The 26,234-nt window shown below is 44.4% G+C and overlaps 2 protein-coding genes across 34 annotated transcripts in view; one reads left to right on the forward strand and one right to left on the reverse strand.

Annotated features, from left to right (window-relative positions):
- LOC120894275 (casein kinase I) overlaps positions 1–10,606 on the forward strand; it is a 76,018-nt gene extending 65,412 nt beyond the window's left edge. For 14 of the 16 annotated variants that reach the window (XM_040296761.1, XM_040296762.1, XM_040296764.1 and 11 more), the window contains 2 exons: positions 1,311–1,417; positions 2,704–10,606. In XM_040296761.1, coding sequence (XP_040152695.1) covers positions 1,311–1,417; positions 2,704–2,755 — 159 coding nt within the window. In that variant the 3' untranslated portion in view covers positions 2,756–10,606. Of the gene's footprint in view, positions 1–1,310; positions 1,422–2,703 lie in introns of those variants that run through there. The other 2 variants (XM_040296767.1, XM_040296776.1) reach the window with 2 other exon arrangements.
- A 1,153-nt stretch (positions 10,607–11,759) lies between these two features.
- The window catches only part of LOC120893875 (unconventional myosin-IXa-like), a 64,514-nt gene continuing 50,039 nt past the window's right edge, over positions 11,760–26,234 (reverse strand). For all 18 annotated transcript variants that reach the window (XM_040296054.1, XM_040296053.1, XM_040296049.1 and 15 more), the window contains 3 exons: positions 20,384–23,813; positions 20,188–20,276; positions 11,760–20,104 (listed from right to left, as the gene is read on the reverse strand). In XM_040296054.1, the coding sequence (XP_040151988.1) occupies positions 17,774–20,104; positions 20,188–20,276; positions 20,384–23,813 (5,850 nt within the window). In that variant the 3' untranslated portion in view covers positions 11,760–17,773. The remainder of the gene's footprint in view (positions 20,105–20,187; positions 20,277–20,383; positions 23,814–26,234) is intronic.

Consider the following 26,234-nt stretch of genomic DNA (forward strand, 5'->3'; position numbering starts at 1 on the left):
ATAGCTTTAATATTTTGTATGTAACATTGGCTTCGAATCTTCCTCAGACCTACTAAATAATTATTTATTTTCGTTTAATTTATGTTACGGACAATTTTAGCTTTTACAGTTTACATCAAACTTAAAGACTGACACCCAACTTGAACCGATACTTTAATTTAGAAAAGCGCATAACATAACTAAGACCTTTTTTAGTCATTTAATACGCTGCTTCTAATAATAAAACATTGCTTTCTGGGATTCCTCTTATCCTTGATTAAAACATTTATAATACATTCTAAAGCTTGATGCACCGTATTCGTGTTGTGTGTTGGGAAGTATGCAGATCATTTTGATATGACTATACGGAGCACACAAACAAACAAACACCCACACGCACATACACACTCGCGCAACACGGCAGTAGGACACGTACACCATGTTAATCCGTTCGTTTGTAGAGAAAAGCTGCTACTAAAAAGGTTCCTCTAATGGTGGCTTTAATATGTAAAGCTCGAAGCTCTCAGTTGTAATCGTTCTTTTTTTTTCGTCATCCTTACGGTGGGGAAATAACGAAAAAACAGTGCACCAGTACACAACAGAACTGCACAGAAGAATAAAGTGCACCATCACAACCACCCCCATCTCACACCCATCCATCCCTCCTTCGCTTGTGTGATAGAAAGAATGTATGCACATTTCGTTTACAGATACACTAAACAACACGTATTAAAAAAAAAACCCCTATACCCTCCGTTAGTACCCTACTAATACGACTAGGAATGTGTATTATTTTAATATCCACCCAAATGACTAACCCTACAAATAGTGGATGGAAATCTATCACTTCTATTTCTCTCTCTCTCTCTCTTCATTTAATCGATACCTATTTATGCTTCAATAAACTCAACAATAACGCCTCTTGATTCTTCTAACAAGCCTCAACTCACTGTATTTTTTTTCATCTCGCGCACCCATGCTCGCTTTCCACCGATTGTGGTCACACGTTGTTTCACTATTTTTTCATTCTGTTTTGTGTGTGTGTTTTGTGCCTATTCACCCGAATCCGCAGTAGTCTTTCTCCGTTCTCGTACTATACTGTTAATCCCCTTTTGGGCGCGCTCACTGTGTGCTCCCTGGTATGATTCATCATGCAGAGCGATGTAGATAGCGTTACATACTACCAAAACACGCATAAATAACATCCGGAAACGGATAGTTAGCCCTTTTTTTGCGCGCGCGCTCAGGCATACTAACGTAACGTTCGTTTTCCTTTCTTTCAAATTCTCTATCCTCCGGGGATGTTGTACTCCGGACATCGAATGCAACAGGTCGTGAGTTCAACCAATGGGGAATTGAATGCAGATGATCCTACCGCCGGACATTCGAACACACCGATCACGCAGCAGCCTGAGGTGGAACTGGTTGACGAAACAAAGTAAGTATAAATCTTTTTTTTAGTGAAATACGCCCAAGAAAATATGCATTAAAAAAGCTTTTTGGTGGTAGGGCGTACGAAATGTAGACCATTTTTGAGCCGAAGCGAAAAGCGTCACTGGCGTCATTTGAAAATGGGGAAAGACCAAAAAGGGAAGAGAAACTGGAAGTGGGCTGTACACGGTCGCTAGCGCTTTTCTGTATAGTGTACCAAACCCACTTGAAGAAAAGGAAATTGATCCTAAATTTAATCATTTTTTCGCCCGATGTTCGGCAAAGAACGGTCTATCGTAATAAGAAGCTTCAGCTCTGGGGACTAGGAATGCCCGCAAAACACACATGGATGGGGTGGCGGTAGAGAAGCTCCTTTCGATGATGAAGAAGGTTGACTCTTCTCCCTGTTATGGATGGAAAATTAGCTACTGGCTGCCTGTTTGAATTAGCTGGCTGCCTACCACCGAAAGCCGCTCATACACTCAACGGGAGTGCTTTTGGGCTGAACGGCTGACAGTAGGACTCCAACTTTCCTCGTTTCTTCCCATTCATTGTTCGCGGGAAGCTTGTTTGGGAAACATAATACCTACCAGAAAAGATATCACACATATCAGCATGCTTGAGCGAAGAAGCGTCCGGAGTCGTCTCACCCGGAGGCATCACGCACGTGTCGTCTTCGTCCGTTGGTGTATTGCGTTGTGTGGCTCATGTTGTGCTATTACAGCTTCTTTCTCTACTGAGCTTTTTTCCTTGATTAGCATACCGTTTGGGGGGTTTTTTAGGGGGGAACAACTCGAACACTGCTGCTCTGTGTGGACGGCGGTAGATGAGCCTAGATGAGATGAGATTGTACGCCCAGGATAAGGGAATGTGATTTAGAAGATTCATCTCACGAAAACGAATTCAAATACTCCTCCTACACTCCACATTGGGGGTACATGGTACAAGGCCGAGAACTAGTGCACAGTCGCACGCATCGTCTTCTGTAGCGTTTATTTGTGGAACATGGGAACTGATTTTCTGCTCGACGCTTTCATTTCAACCAAGCATTGTTGACGGTTAGCGTCTGTGTGCATGTAAATAAAGAAGATACGTTTGTGTATCCTTTAGAGTGGGGGTAAAGTTATTTTTGCCTCATTTGAAGGGTGTTGATTATCACTATCCAGTAATAGATAGAGAAAGCTTACGGCATATTGAATCAATTTGAACCGTGCTTACTTTCGCACAACAATGATTGAATGATTACTGATGCATCTACCACCACTGTCTGTCTTTCCGTCCCAATATTTTCAGATGTTGCTGTTTCTTTAAACGAAAGAAGAAGAAATCGTCCCGCCAGAAATGACTAGAAGCAGTGCAATGTAGCCCGGAGCGCGAAGCTGTCAAGCTGCTACGCGCCACCTCCCACTCCAACTCGCGGGACAGCGTCCTAAACCCGAGCCAGGATTACATCCAGGCCTCGTCGCAGCATACGATCCGCTACCCATCGACCTCCGTGCTGGCCTCGACACCAACGCCATCACTTCCATTGTAATGTATTTGCGTTCCAGAACACACACACACCCACACACTCACACACAAACACACAAGTCGGTCTGTTTTTTTGTTGTTTCTGTTCAGTTTCGTTCTTACGTTTGTTTTGGATTAGTTCCTTTTGTTTTTTTCTTCTCTCTCTCCCTTCGTCTCTGCAAATCTTTCATTGAGGTTAACTGCTACTTTTAAAACATTCACTTCCCTTGTTTTGTTTGCGTTGTGTTTCTTCTAAACCGTTTTTATATGATCTTACATCGCATTAGCATCTGCAACTAATCTAGTTTGGTTGTACCGCCACTCGTACGGGCTCGCGAAGAAAGCACTTCGCGATACGATCAAAACAAACTTCAGCGTCCATTTCCCTTGAACGCCTTGCATTTAAACACAAGGATAATGATTGTTTTATAAGTTTACCGAGACATCCACATTTGCTTGAGCGGCAACTTCTGCGCTAGAGGAACAGCCTCCAATTATACACAGCCAAGTCCTGTTTCCTTGCGGAAAATGACTTCTTCCACACTTCCAATTGCATACACGAGGAGAGCACTGTTGTTTACGTTCTGCGCACATGTCGTGTCCTTCCGTTTAACACAATTCAGTTTACAAATTATTCTCATGCGCTGTCTCAAAACTCCGCTGTGTCTGTATTGATGTGTAATAATTAACGTTGAATTAATTTTCTTACCATCTACTACCGAACCAACTACACGCGCGCGCTCCACGCTCCCCAACCGCGACATCCAACCACGTGTGCCATCCACGCGTATCTTCACCGACATCTGACTATAACTGTGCTATCTATTTCTTCTACTACCAATGCTACTACTACTACTACTACTACTACAACCACCTACTTCCTTCCACTATTCTTCAATCACGCAATTGACTGTAACACACCACCTCTACCGTCTGTGACACTACCAAAACTGCGCGTACGAGAAATATCTTCTGCCTGTCGTCGTGTCTCTCCGTACGCCGTACTCTGCGCCCGGCCTTTGGTTCCTGTGACTTTTTTTTCTACACATAATTGGTCACGATTTCTAAAATTATGAACGCACCAAAATTCCGCCGAACGGGGCTGTAACATAACCTGTGTTCTCCCTGCTTATAACCGCGCCGTTGCCAACTACCGAACCAAATCATATAATACCGCAGTGATCTCGATGATGACATTGATCTAGACGTTAATGATCTTACTGTCGTGTTATCCTTCCTACGTATACTCTGGGAATGAATGAAAAGGCACATTTGATGCATATGATCGATGAAGTATGGAAAGAAAGCAAGCCTCTCTTGTTAACGTAATATCATCCACTTTTCTCCCATTAAATGGCTTTGGCTCTTTACGCGCTATCCATGATGGCTCTAACACGATCTAGCGATTGATGAAAGTAAGCTATAATTACTCACTCAAGTATGGTTTAGGAAGGACAAAACAAACGCAAGTGAAACGCGCACTAGACAAAAGCTAGGCTTGAGAAAGAGGGCATTTTTCATTAGAGTAACTCGAGAAAAGCTCAGCACGCAAAGGAAGGGGCACTAGGACAATGTATGGAACTATGGCTATAGAATATAGGGAACAGTTGCTAAATTTCGCTGCAAATCGAAGTGTTGATTTCTCTTTCTCCCAAACGGTCGCAAACAAACAGTGCAGTGATAGGATATAATTGAAATACTCGCCGGAATAGACTTCAAACGTCTCTCCCATCGCATGCGGACAAGTAGTTCCGCTTAATTTTTGGTTTATGGTTTGCAGAAAAATCGTTAAATGAGGTGCATTAATCGATTTCATTAGTAGCTCGATTTCAGTTCATGATATTATTTTTGTTGAATAATTAATAAAAGAAAGTTAAAACGGGAATCATTCAGCTACTAATCAGCAGATGGCGCTGTTCCTAATAGATTCTGTGCTTTTGAACAATTTTGTTGTTGCGTTTTTTAATTTTATCTGACGTTGATTGTTTTTAGTATTTGTATAGCTTTTTGTCGCCTTTTTGGCATCAATGGAATGGACGAAGTAGACAAGATTCGTAATTCTAAGCGCTGCGGGAGAAAGAGAAAAGTACCACTGAGATAATGCTGATGAATTTAGTTGCAAATTACCCTTATTCTACCGTTGCATATACCGCGGCGTATGTGAGTGATTTAAAAACAAACCAAAAATAACCTTTTCTATCAAATCTAGCAACAGTTTAAAGTAAGCAGATAGTCAGTTTAAAACAGTAACGATCGCCCAATGTTTAGTGTTGGTAGTCGGCGTAAACCATTTCTAGTGTGAGAATCAGTTTTGAACCACGTTTTTAGTACCAGTCACAAGAAAGCACCACTTCTAGCATAATAGTGCGCGTCGGTAAAGGCGTATAGCGTATAAGGCACTTTATAGGGAAGGTTTCGAATGAACCTCAAAAATATAACCACGGAAAGCGAGCTTTTACGCAGCTAAAACTAAACAATTCGCGATAAAAATATAGCTCTACGCTTTCACGCATATAAAGAGCCAAAGCTCACACGGTACAAGATGGTACAAGAGAATACGCTCATCGAAAGAGGATACAGTAATCAAGCGATAGCACCGACCGTAATGTCATTCTTGATCGAACACCAAAGCCAATCATTGAGTTAATTAAATGTTACTCCGAGTCCCACTTCCGTGTGGACGGCAAAACTGCGGTTAAACCATTTATGCCCCTTACTGCCCCAACAAAACATGCCGGTGGGAATGTCCTTTCCCATACGATATTGATGAATCCAATACTCCAATATCCACGCCGTTGAACTGTTTTCTGTTTTGCATCTCGAGCACAACCACGAGTAGTAGTAGTAGAGTTTCGTTCCCTCTTTTTGCGAGAACTGGCACTCCATTTAACCCTTGGCTTCAGCACTGTAATGGTTCGATGGAATGCAGCACAGGTTAGTTGTGCACTGTTGATTGTTACGTCTGCAGCGAGAACGTCTGTTGGCTTTTTGATTGTTTCTGTCTTTGAATCATGATTTTGTTCTTACGTTGTTTTGCCCAACTTTCCATAAAGTGCTCCATACAGTGATTTATACTCTAAATGAATGAATGTATAGTTTTCTTTTTGCTGGTTTTGATAACAAGTTGATTTCAATGCTCTCATGTCCTGTTGTCCACCTTCTTTTCATTTCCTTTTACCGTTATTTGCCTTTTGTATGATGTGAGACGAACAATTTTGAGACGCGCATACAGACAGCCGATGATGTTTCGTTAGTGGTTTGGATAGTGACACACCTGAGAGAATGCTTCAACAAGCACGCGCTTTTTTCTCATACAAATATCACCATTTAATAAAAAATAGAGTACTTAACCGACCCACCGTTACACGCTACTTACTCTGCTACATCACCGTTGCATCGTATTTGCACATATACACCCTGCCCCACATACTGCATCTTTTGACTTTTGACTTCCACCACACCAAAACCACAGAAAAACAGTTTCAAACGTACTTTTTCCCACGCTCTCTCTATCTCTTCCTCGTTGCTCCATCTCCTGTTAACTAATCCTTCTACTGTTGTTGCTTCTTCCCTCAAACACCGCTCGGATGTCGCATTTGAAATACTCTCACCTCAGGAGAGACGTGCACGTACACTTGAGTAACTTAAATGAAGAACAAAAAAATGAAAAAAAAGATAAACAAAAACAGATTATTTGTTTCATGTTGTTTAAAAAGTTATTACACCGTTTTGGTTTTGTTTCCGTTTTCCCGTTAACTTTGGTTTCATCCACGGAGGACTGTGCGGAATGAAAAAAATAATAATATTAATAAAAAACAAAAAAAGGAAAAAACAAAGTGAATAATTCACAGAAAAGTAACAGAAAAAAAACAAAACGTACACAACATACACATGCTGTCGATTACATCCTGCCATATGTGAACGCGAGAACCGGAACAGGAAAACATACAAACAAAACTCAAAACAGAAGAAAAAAAATACAAAAATAAATAGGAACAAACAAGAAAACTAACTAATTGTTTATAGAAGGAAGCTACAAAACACAACACTCTGGTAAAAATCTTTTTTTTATTAATGGAGAATTTGTTATTAGATTCAAAGTGCTTTTTGGCTTGAAAGGCAACAAGGTGACCTATATGAAGGCTTTTCTGTAAATACGATTTAGCCGTTCGCTTAACAGCTTTCTTCGACTGTTTTCATCAAAACATGCACCATTTTGTATGTGCTGAATGAAGATGAATTATGCTTTTTTTTTTGTTGCTATCAATCTTCGCTAATTTGATAAACCGTGGCTGCGCTGAGCCTTGTGAGTGATAGCGCAAAGCTTGTTGGTTTACCATTTCTGTTGGTTTTTTTTTCTCTCCCAATTGAATGCGCTCTATTTCGTGCTCTAAAATCTAATTGTGATACAGAATAGTTTCCGCTCCTCTCTTTGTATAGTGCGAGCGCACGTGTGAGTGTGTACATTTTAAAAATGCATTGAGCTAACAAAACGGATCTCCAACGTCCTTTTTTCCCCCCGTACACACATACCAACTATGCCATTGCGAATGCTTGCGCTAATAAAGGCCAACGTAGTAGAGAAAATAGAAGAAACCTTCGCGGAACAGGCAGAACGGAACGTAGCAAAAAGGCGCAAGAAAGAGTGCAACATAATTAGATCAGCAACAACAACTCAAAGCAAACAACTCAATACCACAACTATGAGACAGAGTATGTGTGTGTGTGTCTGTTTGTATGAATTATCTTATCTACATCTACAAGAGCAACCAAGCTGTGAAGCAGCGAACGACAAAGGGTAGAAACCGAGTGCAAAATTCATATTTTCTCACGTGTTGTATGTGTATGTTACCGTCGCCTCCCAAGCAGGGGTGAGTTACCCGCGCAAGCAGCAGATAAGCAAGTCAGATATCGTATTGTAGGGTGTAGTAGTCGACTTCCTTGAGTGTTGAAGGCTCTAGTGAATGACAGGATTGTTGATGTTTTTCCCCCCATTTCTTGCGCGCTTTGCAAGCTGTGTTTCGCAAAGAACCCAAAAACATGTGTGCAAGTAAAGAAATGCATGAATGGGAAGCTATAATTACAAGCACAGTGAAAGAACAAAATCGTATATTGAAGAAATAGGATTGGAATGTCGTGAAAGCGCGTTACAAATGATCGGTAAAGTAAAACAGCTACCGAACGAAGCGTGTAAGCATTACACAAAAGCGAATCGAATAAGACACGCATAGCTACATACAAACTACTACAACAACAAAAAGAAACAGAACAAAAACACTAAATTTGAACCACAACCGCTCCAGAACAGATGATAAATGTGTGTATGTGAGTGTGCGTGTGTGTGTGTGTGTGTGTGTGTGTGTGTGGGTCTGTGTTTGCAAAACAGTAGCACAACTTGCTGTTGCTTGTTGTGTGTGTGTACCACCACACAAAGTTTTGTTTTATAAAAAGAAAATAATATGCCAGTTTTTTGTCAAAGTAGCATAGCATATAAAAGCAAGCATCAAACGGGAGGACTAAACTGCTGCCCTCAAGCATGTCAACAGAACGCGAAAACGAAAGAGAGAGAAAGCAAAATGATGGTGGGCCGTAAGCATGAAAGGGATGTCTAATAAAGGCGCCTGCTACCGCTACTAGGATTGAATGGTCACAAAAAGAAAAAAAAAACCGACATACAGGCAGACACAAAGCAAGAGAGAGAAAGGTTATGTGAATGGCAAAGCCTACTGCTACTATCTACCCACTACCTTACCTGCTACTCCGTGGTGTTGTGGCAAACGGTGGGTTAGTAGCAGCTGAAGCATGGGTCCTCCTGCACTCACTCCCATAGAAGCGGGCAGCAACCGTCAAAAGATGGACTACACCCACACACCACACAGTCGTCGTGTCCGGTGCGGAGTGTTGTGGATCAAACTCATTATAGATAGCAGAGAAACAACAGTAGAGGTGTAGCAGCGATGGCGGCAGGATGTATGTGTATGTGTGCGACAGAAAGGAAGGGAGGGAACGCGCTAAACACACTTAGTATACACTCGGTATACCTACAATTGGCTAAGTGAAGCCGACAAAACAAATCCACAGAGGGTTAGCGAGAGCAGCGATAGACCGAGAGAGGGCAGAGAAAGAGCTACACTAAAACATGGGAAGGGAATAGCTCTGGGGGGGAATAGTTGAACATGAAAGATAGGGATAGGAAATAGAAAGAGAAAAGAAACGTGTGCGAGAGCGCTAACTAGTATGAGTGAACGTGCGTGTGTGTATAACGCTTATGCGAGGTTACACAGTGCGAACAGGCGAACAAGAGAGCGAAAAAGAAAACAAGTAAGAAAGAACAGAACCTACCTATTCGATAAGATTATTTAAATGAAAGCTAAAACACATAAGAAAAGAAGAGAAACAAACATAAAAGATTTAAAGCTATGAAAGAAATAACAAAAAAAAACCACACACAAACAAGCAAGCAAACAAACAACACAAACAAAATTTAATTAAACTGTGCGAAAGTAAAAGAAGTATAACAAACAGCAGCAGCAAACGAGCAAGCCAAAACCCACAAGAGTCAAAAGAGAGTAAAACAAAGCAAATGATGGCGCTTGCGCTTGCGTGTGGAGGGAGGTGGATTATGCTGTAGTTATTATTATGTGTGTTTGTGTGTGTGTGGTAATAAGTAATCCTTTGCAAAAGGAAGAAAACGCGTAGAAGAGACAACACAAACAAAACCGGAGCAGAGAAAAAAAGGATATAAGTGAATTATGGAAGGAGTGTAAGGCAAGGCAAGGAAGAGAACTATGATCAGCTGCGTTAAGCTGATGACACTGTGCGTGTATGCGTGCGTACCAGTATGTGTGTGTGTGCGTGTGTGTATGTTGGTATGAGGACGTTTGAGTGTATATAATACAGAAATCAAGGCAGAGAGAGTATGCATTAGCTTGTGATTTTGCGCGTGTGTCCGAAGGAAATGAAAATATAAATATTTAAATGTACGTGTATGTGTGTGTTTGTATAGATAAAACGTCGCTCCCTTAACGCTCCCAGCCCCTATTTACACACAAGTACACAGTACCAGACCAGAGAGAGAAATGGAACAGATGGTAAAGGTTACTACAAAAAAGCGATACACGTGACGGCAGATAGTGTGGTGTACTCTGTATAAAAGAAACGAGACAGGAAGAGAACGGAAACTAGAACACGCGGAAGTGTGTAAGCATTCGCGGATACTTTCCTCATCCCTTCACATTATACTGATTTAGTGCTAAAGGAAAGCTAAAACATGGCAATGTTGTATATTTAGTAAAGTTACTGCACACTTGTGAGAAAAAGGGATATATGTGAAGAGATATAGATAGAGAGCAAGAGAGACAGAGAGTGGAAAAAGTTAGTAGAGTGAAGGATGGCGGTAGATTAAACGAAATGGAGAGCGAAGCAACACATAATTAAAGCTCACCCAACTGTACGCGTATTATACACGGAGCAATTCAGCGAACAAACGTTATAAAATACGATACACACGTACCTACACAGACATGCATACGCACACACACACACATACGTGTGCGCATGCTATACTTACATGTGCGTACACCATACACACATATGCCGAATGCGAAGAGAACATGTTAAACAGAGAGAACTGGGCGAATAAAGCGAGAGAACACGTATGTTACAAATGCAGACACAAAAAAAAAAACAGTAACAAAGGAAGTAAGAGAAAAATGCGAGAAAAAAAAACAAACAACAACCGACTGTAGTAGCTAAATGAAAATAAAAATCTGCAAACATCTTAATTAAAACTAAATATTGATGCTGTTTCATTTTTTTTATACTTTAATTCTTATCTGTTTCATAATGAGAAAGTTGAGAAACCCTGCCTTAAATACCCAAAAACCTTAAACTCTGTGCTGAAATCCAACTCTTCCTATACTTTAGAAAAAAATATGAAAAATAAATAATAAAATATATATGAAAATAAACATAAGAAATAAAAACCTCTCTTTAATCAATTTTATTTGAGAAACTAAAACTGTGTTCAAATTGGAAAATAAAAATCCGCGAACTCTGTCGTTGAATTGCAAACCCTGTCCTTAAATCCCGAAAGGTTCGTCGCTTGCTGTCGCATTGAAGTGTCTTACGCTCGCTCTCTCTCTCTCTCTCCCTTGATCGTATGCGTTCTGCGTGTACCAGGAGCGCCGTGCAAGATTGAACGTAAGCTACCTCCTGCATGTCATGCACTCCTGTTACATTTTGTGATTTTTGTTCCGTTTTGCAAATCCCGATCAAGCAAGCGAGCGAGGATGACTACTCGTGTTTACCTCTTCGTGCTCATGGGCTCCTGTTACTTTCACACCGTTGCTACACGACAGCAGGCGTTCGCGTTTTCGAAAACTTGCATGCAACATTTACAGGGTTTCCACGATTTATTGGTTGGTTCCCATCAATTTTTGGTGGGTTCCCATTCTTTTTTGGTGCGTTCCCACGATTATTTGGGCGTTTCCCAGAATTTTTGGTCCAATTGTATTAATATCCAATCAGAAAATACCAATAAGTTATGGGAACGAACCAAAAATCTATGGGATACGATCAAAAAATCGTGGGAACGCACCAAAAAATCACAGGAACTGACCAATAAATCGTGAAACCCTGTATCGACGAAGAAACAACCTCCTGTTTTCTAATATGGAGTTTTGAATCCTTTTTTTTCTATCAAAGTGATTGTCGCACTTTCGTTTTGCAGAAGCGTGGGTTTTATATTTTGTGATATTTTAATTTAAAAAAAAACAACAACAAAACAGTGGAAAATAGATGTTTAAACAAATGAAATAAAATACACAGCACGTTGCAGATGTTTTGTTTGCTTTTATTTATTAATTTCATCCTTGGTTTTTCGATATTTCCCATAAACAACAACGGTTCTTAAACAATAAACAACTAGAATCATGATGATGATATAATGTGGCGACGATGTGTCGGACTAATGGAAGAAGTAAAAGAAAATCGCTCATTCTCACAACTCCTCACACTCTGCGTCGTGTTTTGTTTTTTGTTTCTGTTCTGTTCTGTTTTATTTCGCTCGCTCGTTTCAATACCACCCTGGGTGGCATTTTTATATAAGTATGTGTGTGTGTATATATATATATGTGTGTTTTTTTCAGTGTATATATATAATATTAAATAGGTTTTATCTTTTCCTTCTTTGCCGCGTGTGTGTGTGCGTTTGTTGTTGGCTGGTATTCGCACGAAGTTTCATGCGATCGTTTCGATCTCTTTACTTCTCTACAATTTGTCTGTAGTTGCATTATCTCTATACTCGTGCTCTTTCAATGTTGTATCTGTTGCTTTTTGTTTTTTTGTTTTTGTTTCTGTTCGATAAATAATCTGTAACTTCTTTCTTTACACCATTGTTTAAATGTTCCATTTGGCTATAAGTTTCGCAAACATTTGTTTTAAGTGTGTTGGTTTTCTTTATGTTCAACATTGATATAAATATTTTTCTCTTTCACCTGCCCTTTCTATTGGTTTAATTTCTTTCTTTCTATTCATTTCGCTCGCCCGACACTACATTACATCATCCTTTTACCGTTATACACCTCACATTGTATCGTTTTTGGGTTTTTGTTTGCTTCTTTTCATATCCAGATTTATACACCGTGAATTCTTGCTCTTGCTTTAATCCAATTTAAATTTCCTGTTTATCAGCTTCTGCGGTTTTGATTCTTGTTGTGACGCTTGCCGTGGAAAAATTACATTTTATATAGCGTTTATTTGTATATGTTAAAAAGAGAGTTGAAAATTTTGGACAAAAATAAAAAAAAATGCAAAAAAACAATATCGGGTTTGTCACGTTCTCTCCTTCCTGCGACCACCGAGAGAGAGAGAGAGACAGAAACTTATCGCTGGAGTTATTACACACTAACACTATTATCATTCTGTTGTTCTGATTGCCCTAACGGTTTGTTCTATTTCTTCTATATAAATTACAAAGTTTATCCATTGTTGTTGCCGTTTCACTTTCTTTGTTTGTTTTGTGTTCTTAAGTCGTCAGTTTTTTTTTTATGTTCGTTAACCACTTTGATTGTGTTGTTACTTTTGTTTTTCATCATCTCCCTAAGCATATGTTTACCTTTCTGCCACTTTTTGTTTGCTTGTGTTGTTTCTAGATTTTTGCATATGTGTTTTTGTGTTCTTTGTGTTTTTTCTTTCTCCTTGTTTCGCTGTTATGTATATGACACAGTACTATTTGTTTCATCTTTCTCCCATTTGTTTGTTGTATGTTTCGTTCCCTGCAATAACGTTGCTGATCACACAATGCGACACGGCACATGTTTGACCTTCTGTTTGTTTCCTGTTTCTTTTTTTACTACTTTGTATTAAACTTAACTCGTGCTTTTCTCTCTGCTTATATGCCCGCTAGTCTATACACCGTTACTCAAACACGGTGCGTGTGGTTTGTCTATGTCCCAACCGATTGCCGGAGTGTCGGTTTTTGTTCCAACAAACGGTGCCCTAAAAAACAGGCCACGTAAAACAGATGTGTGTGGATGGGTGGGTAGCAAAACCATACATTTGTATGTAATTATTAACTTCAACATTCCATTTCAACCTTGGGTGAAGCAAAACCAGTCTTTTTAAAACTATTTTCAACCATAACATAATAACAACCTAACAACACCAGGGTGTTATAGACTACCGTATCCTTTAATCATTCCCTATTAACTTTGCTTTGCCATTCCTTACGCTTTGACTACTGCTGCATTGCTTCGGATTAACGCCTTCTTCCTTCTGTCGGTGGCACGGAGAATTAAAACCACCTTTTACTAACAACCGGTCGAGAGGTAATGGAAATGTTGGCCTCGCTACTAACGCTACACTTTTCCCCCACTTCTACAATTAACGGTGGCCTCAAATGTTAACGAAAATCGGTGTTTTGTTGGTTGGTTTGTTCTAATCAACCTGCCCTCGAATGCAAATGAACCTAAACCCCTTACATATATAACCAAAAGCTGTACTGTTGTTTAAATCAACATGATTTCATTGGCTATTTAGTTTTGCTAGACTATTGCCTTCCTTTCTACCTTTTTATTGTTTTGATTCGTTAAATTGTTGTCCTGCCTTTCGTTTCATAAATTAAACGCGTAAAGTCATTTTGCTTTGATTGTACACAACTGATTGATGTTGGTTTGATGTTTGATTTGACTTTCTGTTCTTTCTTCCATTGCTCTCTACTCTTATCCTGTTTAAAACATTCCGTTTGCTTGTGTTTGTCATTAATCTAACTATTTCCTATCTTGTTGTTTTTGCTCTTGTGATCTTTTTTTTTCTTCCTCTAACAGTAATAACTTAAAACTAAACCCAAGCATCTGATTAAGCGCAATACTTTTACATAAATCAAGCAATAAGCAGCGATCAAATGTTGTCCAATTTAACAACATGTATCTCAACTGCGAACATTCCGGATGAGTGTGGTGGGTGAACGTACGTTCCTGTTCCTCCCGCTGTGTGCTCTGTAGTCTCACCTGTTTTACGTTTTATTTTACGTGTGTATGTACGTGTGGTGGTGGTAATGTTGCATGTTTGACTTTGTTTTACTACCATCTGTTTCTTTACAAACGGTTTCTGCATGTTTTGCCTACTTTTTTTGTTCTATTTCTTTTACTACTTCCTCTCTCTCTCTTACTTTGTTCCATACTTCCATGCTGGCCTTGGGGTTTAGATACAAATAGGTGTAATATTTTCTATGAGATATACAAGTTCCTTATACATATGTGTAGCTTAATTACAAAATTGTTTGTTTTTGTTTTACATTTGTTAGACATTTGGAACCATTTAGTTTTAGGATCTTCACAATACAGCCTTTTCTTATGTTTTCTTCTTCATTATAACATTCACCTTCTCTACTTTCCCCTTTCTGTTTCATTATTTTTCTCCGCTATGTTTGGTCTGCTGTCTGCAGCTAACCTTGCCAAGGGGGTATAGGTTACTAGCAAAATCGTTTCACGGTGGTATGTTTAGCTTCCGTTTTTAGCTCACTGTCTTCGTTCTCCCTCCTCCTTCCTGCCTCTCATCCTCTCTTTCTCATTTTTGCAGTGATGTGTTTGTGTTATCGGTGTCCTTCGAGTTCGGTGTACTTGTTGCATTATATGTTTTTTTCCCGAGCGCAATTTCGCTGTTCTTCTATTCTGGATCAAGGGGGAGATCGTGGATTTTGATGTCAAGCAGCAACAGCAGTAGCAGCAGTAGCTACACCATGCAAACGGTGGAAAACGGCGGGAAGGTAATGAAAAACATATTATCCGCAGCATAGCTAGAAAATAGCTGTAAATTGTTCAGTTTTTTTTCTTCTGAATATTCTGCGAAAATAATAAAAGAAAAGAATGATAAACAAAAATAAATATTACAAATAGAAAAAAATAAAAATATTTAAAACAAAGCTTAGTAATTACTAAATTATACTTGCCCCGAATGAAAAATTGTTTGAACTTAAAATACAAAAACAAAACATTTCAATGCTTTCCTTTAAGAGTGCAAATTGAAAAAAAATCTACAGAAAAGAAGCATCAACACAATGAAAACAACACAATAGAACAGACAAATATAAAGAAACAACGATTAAGTTCTCAAAGTAAACAAATAATAAAAAGGATAAAGATACAGAAGCAAAGCGAAAAAAAAAACGAAAAAAAACAGAATAATTTGTTTAATTTCTTCTTATTTCGGTTCTAGTGCGGGCCCACCCTTTTCTTGCCCGCTGTCGAATTCCTCCGATCCGACAGACAGTTCGTTCGGAAAACGGTTCACACATTCAACGCGTTCCTCTATACATATTTTCATGAGACGAGTCATACAGAATTTTCGTGGATTTTCTCGCAAAAGTTGCAAATAAGAGTGTGTAGTAGTATGTGTGTGGTGATTCCTTTCCGTTCCTTATTTCTAACCAGTTATTTTCTTTTCTCCACCGCTACGACTACAATAAAGGCCACTCACACGCACACCACTAATAGGTGCACTAAATGAACGTGAACAGATTTCACCGATTACAGCGTATGTTATTGTGCGTGCGCCATCTTTCATCGCTCAGCCCGCCTGCCAATCCCAGGCCGTTTCTGCTTTTAACTAGATGATTTTTCAGTTGTTTCACGTAGATGAAATAGAAAACAAGGAAAAATAATATATCATTATAACCGTAGAGCAATCATCGTATTCACTCTCTCCAAAAGGGCGTTACTATCCTTAGCGTTATCATTATTACTACTATTCACAGATTCCATTGTTTCTTCTATCTCTTTTCGACCCCCAGGAGTCGGGGTTTGTGGAAGCGCTGGGGAAAAAAGCGGGACGAGAAGTTGCAGAGAGGAGTGCTGGGAAGGGAGACGAGGAAAAGGGTGAGAGTTAAAGAGTGGAGATGGGGGCAGTTTTGCGGGACTACTGCACTCGCAACTACGACCCACGCTCCCCCTCTTTGGGGCCATCTCTGCGCCTCTGTGCATGTGCTGCTAACACATGTAACGCGTGTGTACTTGCTAAACAAAATATTCGTTTTAAATGTACATATTTATAGTGATAAGTTGTAAAATTTGTTCTGGTGACTCGAAAGCCACACCAAAATGAATGCACACATTCGTTAGATGACCGGCAGGAGGACCGATACACACCGTGTAGCAAAAGGCTGTAACGGGAGGATAAGTTAAAGCAATTCACGTGTAGAGTGTGAAAACATTCTACTGTTGTATCAGTGGCCGAAAATGACTTCAACACACGCACACGCACACACACACACACTCACAGACAGTCACACAAAGTTGCAAATGAGGATCTGCATTTTTTGTGTATGAGTGTTGTTGTTTGTTAAACATTCTAGTATTTCTATAGTTTCCTAGCACATTCTCCCCTAAACAATTTGACTTATTGCATTTGCTTTGTTGCTTCGTTACCAACTCAACCTTCAGCGTTTTCCCTGTTGTGTGGGTGTGTGTGAGTGTGTGTATTTAGTCATGATGAAAATTGAATTAGTTTCCATAATACAATTTTCTGCTTCTCGCTGTCAAGTTCCGGGTCCGTTGATTTTACGAATTTTGCCAAACATCCTCTACCAAAAAAGCTTGCCACACAAAAACGAAGCAAAACAAAAACTAATTGCGAGAATATATGCTCTTCTTCTTGTTATTCTACTTCACGTTATAATCCTAACGTTCTTTTCGCCGTTCGTAGAAAGTGGAGTTTGTTGTTGTGGCTGATGAACAGGATTAAATAAATGCGCAACACGCATTAGGAGTATTCAAATGTTTATCATATCCACATTCATTCACACCGTTTGTCAGTTTCGTTTCGCGTACTGCTGCTGCTACTGCTGCTGCTGCTACTACTACTTCTGTTGCTATAACTACTGCTGCTAATATAATCGATTGGTATAAATTAATTAATATATAACACGAATAACGCACAGTCGCGCTTCTGTTGCACGGTTCGTTCGCAGGTGCACCACGCATCGCTTGTTTCATCGCTGACTGACTGTGATTGCGCGCGCGAATCACCCTCCAAAAACGCATACCAACACACTTAGTGCTGGAGCGTACTGGTTGCTATATGCTTTTTTTTTCGCTTTTCCGTCGCAAAGGGAGATTAATGCATCGTAACTTAAGCTTGTAGAGTTGTGTGTGTGTTTGTGACTCCGTGTTCACCGCTGTCGTCCTGCTGTGCTGCTGTATGACACCACGTTTTCGATCGTATCGATCGATTCGCCTCCTATCGGGCGACCCAGGTGCAGGATGATGCTGCAAGTCGAGGACCACTGCGCTGCTGTTCGTTCCTGCTGCGCCACCGTTCCCCACCACCCGTGTAAGCGGCGCCTCCGTTGTGCATTTCAAACCATGATCGGTTCATCGTCACCGGCAGGCGGGCCTGGTCCACCGGCAGCACTGTTCGAACCGCCGGAAGGACCAGCACCCCCGCCAGACCGTTTGTTAGTGCCGGCGGACATCCGGCGAGACACCAATTTGGTGGTGGTGGTGGTGGTGGAGGAACTGCCACCGCTCGATGACAGGCCGTCCTTGCCCATCCCATTATTGTCTTTCGCGTGCAGGTTCGCGGAGTTGATGGAAGAACTGGAGGCGGACGTGGACGTAGCACCGGAGCCGGATCCGGACGGGGAGGCAGCGATGGTGGCACCGGGCGTGATCGGTAGCGCTGACGACGCCTGTATCAGTATCCGGTGGTTGGTCGATGCGTGCGTCGAACCGGACGCCGAGCCCGACACGGTCGAGCCATGGTGGCTCACCTCGTAACCACCGGAGACGCTCCGGCTGATGGGCTTTTGTCGCTGCAGGTCGCTACCGCTGCCGGTACTGCCGGAGCTACCACCGACGCCGCTGCTGCTGCTGTTGCTCGTCGTACTGCCGCCCAGGCTGTGGGACGTCGTCGCGAGCGTTATCATCGAATGGCTCAGATTGATGTCGCTGGCACGCTTGCCGGCAGCCCCACTGTTGGTGGCCGTCGATGCTATCGAACCACCGCTTCCTGGTCCACCGCCGCCCGTACCGCTGCCAGCTGCGCTCGCGCCTCCCGCGGAGGCACCACCGGTACTACCGTTGGCGCCGTTTCCATTCTGCTGCTGCGACTTCATCATCGATGGGGCTGATGCCGACGACGACGGGGTGGAGGACGCCGTGACCGATGTTGCGGCCGTCGGGGACTGCGGCAAGGAGACAGAGGTGGAACCGCTGCCCCGGAGGAAGGCTTCCCGCTCGAGCAGCGTTTGGTGGGAGAGGGACTTCGTCTTCACGCCGGGTGCCGGACTCGCACCGGACGAAGGACCCATCTTGTGGAAGTACTCCATCCCGGCGGCGGTGGCACCACCACCACCACCACCTGCACCGCCCGCTCCACTCTGATCACGTAACGAATAACTCACAGCCATCGGGACGTCATTATTAAGACTAATATTACTACTACCTCCGTGATCCGAGGGTGCCTGGTAGCGAATCGAGATGCCACTGTCACTAATCATGTTGCTACTTCCTCCTCCTCCTCCTCCACCGCCGCCACCACCACCACCGCTGCTGCTCACGTCCAGGTCTTTCTCCTTGCTGTTGCTTAGATCGTCCAGGCTGCCGCCCTCGCCGTCCAGATCGGTCGAGAGCAGATCGTCGTCCGAGCTGGCGCGCGCCAAGCTCGGCAGCGTTGACGTTAGCAGAGCCTTCTCCTTCCGGATCTCCTGTATGTGGCCCTCCAGCAGCATCTCCTCCGTTTCGGTTTCGAGCAGCCCGCCCACCGCTATGCCACTGCCGCCGCGCGCATTCGCCATCTCCTCCTGCGTAAACACCTTGCTGCTGCGCAGCGTGCTGAGCCGGGCCGTCGCCGTGTGCGCCGCCGTGTCGAGCGTGTCGATGTCCGCCAGCGTGCTCTTCACGTTCAGCATCTTCTGCGTGATGAGCGTTTCCATGCACTTCGTCTGGCGTCCGATGTCGTTCAGGCTGTCCTGCGCCGGCACGTACCGGTTCGTGCGCAGCACGCACGGCGCAAACACGATCGCCAGCGAGCTGGCCGACATGCGGTTGTACTGTTCCAGCTTCGCCACCAGCGCCAGGTGAAAGATTAACCGCTCGAACAGACAGTGATGGGCGGGCGGTATTTTCTTCACCAGCGACAGCAGCGTCTGGACGCGATCGCTACCGTCGGACAGATCGGCGGCACGCAGAAAATCGTCATACCGATCGAACGTCAGCAGCGGTTCGGGCATCTCGCGCAGGAACGACTTCAGCACGTTCGTCAGCACGTGCACGTTGTACGACTCGAAGTCCATCTCGCCGCCGCCGCCATCGGCGCTCGTCACTGCCCGGTCCATCTTCGCCTTCAGGTCCTTGATCTTCGAGCTGACGCCGCTCTTCCGGTAGATGCCCTCCGAGTACAGACCGTGCATTTCGATCATCATGATCAGCTTGTTGATCTGGGCCGGTATCTTCACCCCGTCGCTGCTGTTGCCACAGAGCGCCGTCAGCGGTACACCGAACAGCTTCGTCGGTATGCCACCACCGTACAGCGGTTGACCGTCCGGGCCGCAGCCGCCGGCCACCACGGCCGAACCACTGCCACCGGCGCCCAGCAGCGAGTTCGGGTCCGCGTTGGCGATCTTGTTGCAGGATGCCGACTTTTGGTAGCACTTTTTGTGGCAGGTAAGTTTGCAATTTTGGCACACCTGCGGCATAAGAAGGAGAAAGAAAAGAGGATCGCGTTAGCAAAAAGAAAAAGACCAGCCGATGGCTTTCCTTGGCCACTTACCAGTCCTCGCTCAATTGGCCACAGGAGAAACTGTTGGCAAATTTCACATGCCGTCGCAATGTTGAGTATCGTTAACTGGAATGTATGTCCTGTAAGGTGTTGTGTGTTGGTGTAAAAAAGGGTCCAATTAGTGTTTCCATGATCTTCTCTTACGCAAAACTAGCTCCAACGCGCGTCAGCATGGAGCGGAACTTACCGTTGAACGTGGTATGATCGTCGTGTTTTCGCTTCTTATCCTTTTTTCGCTTCGTTTTCGGTTTTTCCGTTTCGCGCGAGTTCATAAACTCGTTCATAAACCCGCGGAACGCGTTCACGCCCATCGTCAGCGGAAAGTCGTTCTTGCGGCCGGACGTCGTCTCGATCACCTGCTCAAAGTTGGCGATCAGATCCCGGTACTTGATGTTCAGCACGTCCGAGTTCTGCCGATGCGCCACACTGTACTGGGCGACCAGGTTGTCCTTGAACTCGCGCAACGCCTGCTTGAACACCCGGTCCACCTCCGACGGTTTCTCGCAGTCGCTCTCCATCTTGCAGATCTTCTGCGTGATGAAGTCCTGCATTAGCTGCAGCTCTTTGGCATCGCTGATAATCTTGTCGGTCGAGTCGGTGTATTCGCGCGTGGACGAAATCTTCTGACCGCTGGCGCTGCCGCCCCCGATCGGGTGATGCTTATCGTGCTTGCTCGACGACCCGCCGAGCCCGCCGCTGCCGCCACCGGCACCGCCCGTGCGAATGCGCTTCGAGCGCTTGGCCACCGCACACTGCAGCGATTTGATGCCCCCGTTCTGAATGCACTTGGTGTGCACCAGCACCTTGCAGTCGAGACACCGGTAGCCTTCGTTCACGAACGAATCAATCTCCTGGCAGCAGGCGCACCGTTCCGCCTTGTTGATACGCTGCACCTTCCGGAACTGGTGGCCGGCGATGTTGATGCGCGTGCTCGACTGGTACATGTCGTTGCCCCGGTTCACCTCCAGCAGCGGAATTTTGTTGGTCGGGTCCGAGTTGCGGCGCTTGAGCGTATCGCCGGCGACACCGGTACTGCTCGTGTTGCCACTACCGCCGCTCGCACTCGTGCCGACGGGACCGCGCCGTGTCAGCCCCGTGCCGGGATGGTAGCTGACGGCGGAACCCGAGCTACCGACCAGCTGCTCCTCACTGAGATTCGTCGACTTGATGCGCCTGCCGCTAGCGTTGCCGGCGCCTTGATTGATCGCTGATTTGTTGCCAGCCGACAGCACCATATCGCTGCTATCCGCTTTGGCGAGCGTCGCTCGATCCAGCGGATACTTCGACTGGCCGAGGCCAGCGTTCGTTACCGCGCTGTCCTCCGATTTGGCCGTGCCGAGCAGTGCGGCCGCCTTACCCTTCGGTGTCGTGGTCGTCGTGGTGTAATAGTTTTGTGCGAAATCGTCCGGATAGGCTGCCGATACGCGCTGGCTGCTGGCGGAGGCCGAGGCTCCCGTCGCGTACGAACTGTTGCTGCCGGCGGCGCCGTAAGGAGTCGAAGTGACCATTTTGGCACCCGTGCTGACGGGCTGCGCATTATTGTTGTACACCGACTGCTGGTGATGGTGATGGTGCTGGTGGTAGTTGGAGGTCGGCGGGAACTGCAGATTCTGATAGTTTCCGATGTGACCTGCCGAGCCGACCAACGACAGCGACTGAGGCGAGTGGGAAATTGGGGAGCCTGTTTGACTCTGCTGGTGGTGCGAAGCGACGGAAGAGGAAGATGGCGATAGCGGCTGCTGTTGATGTTGATGCTGCTGCTGTTGCTGCTGCTGCTGTTGCTGCTGCTGCTGCTGCTGATGTTGTTGCTGCAGCTGTTGCTGCTGCTGTTGCTGATGCATATGATAGTTGGAGTTAATTTCGTCTCCCGGCGTGCGCGTGCCCAGGTGATGGCTCAGCGGCAACGAGTCCCGCCGCATACTGCTCGCTAGCGACGGTGGTACTTGCGTTTGGGTAAGCGTTCCGCTGCTAATGCTGTTTCGATTGAGATTCCTGGCGGCCGGGGACGACGAAAGGGAACCGGTACCACCGGATCCTGCCGGCGCCCCGACACTATCTAGTCCGGTATTTACAAACACGATTTCAACATTACTATTACTATAACTATTATTGCTGTGGTTCTGATTTCGAATCATGCCACTGCCGCCGTACGACGCTGTATCACCGTAGCGAAACCGCTGAATCCCTGGCCGACCCATGGTCGATCCACCGCTGCCCGTGCCGCTGCCTGCCACCGACGACGGGCCCGAATCGACGCGTCGCACCGGCAGCTTCACCGTACTGCTCACACCGCCGCCCCGCTCGTACCGATACTTGGCCAGCTCCGTATCGTCGAACGTGCTCTTGCTCGCCCGCTCGATGTCGTACATCCGGAGCGGCCGGTCCAGCACGTCCTCTTGGCGCTGCAGCGGCGCTTTCTGGTACGCGCCGCTTACACTGCTGCCGACACTGGAAGCGTTCCCTCCACCGCCGCCTCCTGCCGACGGCGAAGAGGAAGCAGCGGCACCTCCTCCTCCTCCACCGGATATGACCAGACTTTTGATGTACTTTTCATTCCTATCTAATAGTGCGCTATTTACCGTCGGTGACGTTGTGACAGGGGCAGCCGTCTTAACGGGATGCATCAGGGCCGATCGGTTATTCGCCATGTACTGCGGATCGTCCACCAAACCAAGATCCTCGTAACCCTCCTCATCGTCCTCCTCATCTTCCTCCTCCTCGCCGCATGTCGCAGTGATCGTCGCCTGCCGGCTGCCCGTGGTCTCTTCCTCCTCCTCTTCCTCCTCGTCCTCGTCATCGTCGATAAAGTCCGCGGACATGCTGTCGTCAGCGAACAGTGCCCGATTTTTGTTCACTATATCAATGGCCGTCTCGAAGCTGCGTCCCACTGCCGGGATCGGCTTCTTCCGATGCTCGATCGCATGCACAATCTCGGGATACGTAGACCCTCCTCCTCCTGCTCCTCCTCCACCTCCACCGTACGATCCGCTAGCAGCCGTCGTTCCGATCGGTCGCTCTACGGGCAGGCTTTGCGTGGAGCGTAGCTTGGCCCGCTCTCGCTGCAACTTTTTGCTCAACAGCTCCTTGAAGCGCGATCGCGCCTGATTGCCACGGATGCGCGCCTGAATGATCAGCACGCCCGTCTTTAGCTTGCTGTACCACTTGCGTACCGTGTAGCCACGCCAGGTCGCCTGGATCACCGTAGCCGCGTGGTTGCGTATTTTGCGCGTAAACTTCTCCTGCTTCTCGCGCAGATAGTCGCGCCAGTAGGACTGGATAGTGCAGGCCGCGTTCCGGTACTGGCAGTACTTTTTCCGCTGCAAAATCGCCCGGAACCAGCGCTGAATGCAGATAATGCTGTCGATGATCTTTGTGTGCAGCGAGATGTCCAGCCGCATCTTCTGCGACTCGCGCATGTAGATCTTGGTCAGCCCGAGCTGGTAGTGCTGCTTGTTCAGATCCATCGTACTCATGAAGTCCCGCACATCTTTCTGGGAGCTGACCAAGCCCTTCGGTAGCAGGATGCGGTACAGCTGAATGAACTCTTCGTACGTCAGACGTACATTGTAACCAGCCCGACGAATGCGGACCGTCTCCAGCATGCCCGTGTAGCGAAGCTGTATTATTCAAAGAAAAGGAAATCATTAACAATATTAAGTATAGGATCGATACATAACACAACGTAAAGTAACAACAGGTTGCGCTCAACGGAAGCATTTTATTGCTGTGCATTGTCAAATTGCAATAAAACAACATTCCTTGCGGATAGTCTTATCTTGGTAGTATGCATAATATAACAACAACAAAAATCATAAAAATGACGAAAAACTCCAACTGAGTCGGTCTATGTGTGTTTTGCCATTGCTGCCTTCTTACAGTTTGTTTTACCCACCTGTGACGGAACATAAATGTATTGATGTTACGGAAATAGTCAAAAGCAAATCCATAAAAAACAAGATAAGATAAAAACGTAACAACACCCTTCGTGCAAACAGAAGCAAAAAACTTTACAGGAATGTTCAAATTTTTTACCAGATTCACATCACACATTCCGCAAAACCAAACCTAGGAACATAAATATAAAAGAATGCGGACGACAAGTCATAAACGGCAGAAATAAAACTCCGCAACATGTCAGAACTGGTGACACAATGCATTAGAACAAAAAGAAAAGTACTAGAAGATAAAACTTCCATATGCATAATCTAGATTTTATTACAAATAAAATAAAGATTCAATGCACTGCTACGTCACGAGCGGTATAATCTCGCTGGAATTAGCAATAAATCTACCTCAACTTCGCCTCAACTTCGTTCACATATCCCAAAAAACTACTTTATGGCATCCTGAGGACAGGAACACGGAAGGAAAGGACACATAAAAGAAGCATCAGTCCAACACTGACAGAGAGTTGCATCTTGTCATTGATAAGATCGTTCTTAATACGATCATTCCTGAGTAGGAGCTACAGGTGCCACAGGACCATTGGTTACCGTTTGCATCTTATTCTTCTTGCAAATGCATCACACAATGAAAGTGACGGTTGGAAGCATTTTGTTTCTTCTTCATGACCGGAAACCCAACACCGAAAAGGCCAGCACAGGACTCGCAATATACCCTTTCTGCCCTTCGTGTCTGGCCGGCTAATGGGATTTATGGTATGAAAGCCCCCGTCGTAATGAAAGTTTCGTGTTGTTTCCGGTTTTCTGCTTACGGCACGCTGTTTCGGGTCAAAACCATGTCTACCCGTCTGGACAACCGGGCGTCACTTGATGTCTAACTGCAAAAGGGATGCATTTACGTGTACAAAACACCGTGCTGCACTTACCACCGCAACCGTTATGGTCATTTTTAGGCGCAGTACTAGTCCGGTCGTCATCAGAAGTGCAGACAGAAGGCAGTGTATGCAGAAAAGAAGCACTAAAAACACTAGTCTAACACCGATATCCGGATAAAGTCGTATCAATTCGGTTGTCATCGTTCACCATTACTCGAACGTGAACGATATAGGGACGAGAAAGTGTAAAGAGATCACATTTACGGGAAGAATTTTCCCAAACATTCGCATCGTGTCCGTAGCACTATTTGTATCACAACTGTTTTAAAATAACAATAATCTATGTCGCATAAAATTGATTCACTAATTAGCTTTTGAAGGAAAAGCGATTCACTCCCACTTTTTCAACATCGATCTTTTTAAGAACGTTCTCACTTCAGTTTCGCATAACACGTTCTTACCCATCGAAGGTAGAATGCAGACTGTGAGGTACATGATCGTATGATCGAAACCAGTTACGAAGGTATATGGTTGAAAGCAGGTAACATTCCACAACGAGCAGCCTGAAAGACCGGCACGGTTGACTCACCAAAATTGCCATCACACTGCTACCATCTCACAATGTTGTATGTGTGCTGTACAGTTACATTGGTGTGTCCATTAGCCTGCACTCCTCAAAGGAGTTTGCATGTTTGAGCAGGGATAAACAGCTTTATAGGTAGAAGGAGCATCGTTATCTCCATTTCATGCATTTATGTGTACCGTTTAAGTGGTTGCGATGCAGCTACTCGATTGAACCAAGATTCAAAGATAAGATTCGTAGTAAAACCTCCTTTAAGACTCTTTTGAGAGAAAAAGGAATATAGAACATATGTACACATACCATTTCATACAAAACATATACGGTAAAGTATGTTTAACATTAACTAAACTTGGTTGAGCATAAAGCGCACAAAGCTTTATTGGATTTATTCTACCATATCCCGATTGGAAAAGGCGTGAAGGTACGCAACATGAAAGAGTATACGATTCCAATTAATACCACTTGAAGATCCCGTAAATAAATGCTCATTGTTCGTTGTCATTGATTATTGCTTGCGATATACTTGGATATCGCTTGGTTCCGTTCCGCAAATTCTACTGGAATAACTAAACATGTAGACACTGTTTAATACGAAATGGTGGATAAAATATATGCTCTAGATATTTGATCTACGCGTTATCCACAATGCATTTGATAAGGATGGATTTATTTTACAAC

This window comes from Anopheles arabiensis, chromosome 2 (assembly GCF_016920715.1).
Source record: "Anopheles arabiensis isolate DONGOLA chromosome 2, AaraD3, whole genome shotgun sequence".
In the NCBI taxonomy this organism is placed as follows: domain Eukaryota; kingdom Metazoa; phylum Arthropoda; class Insecta; order Diptera; family Culicidae; genus Anopheles; species Anopheles arabiensis.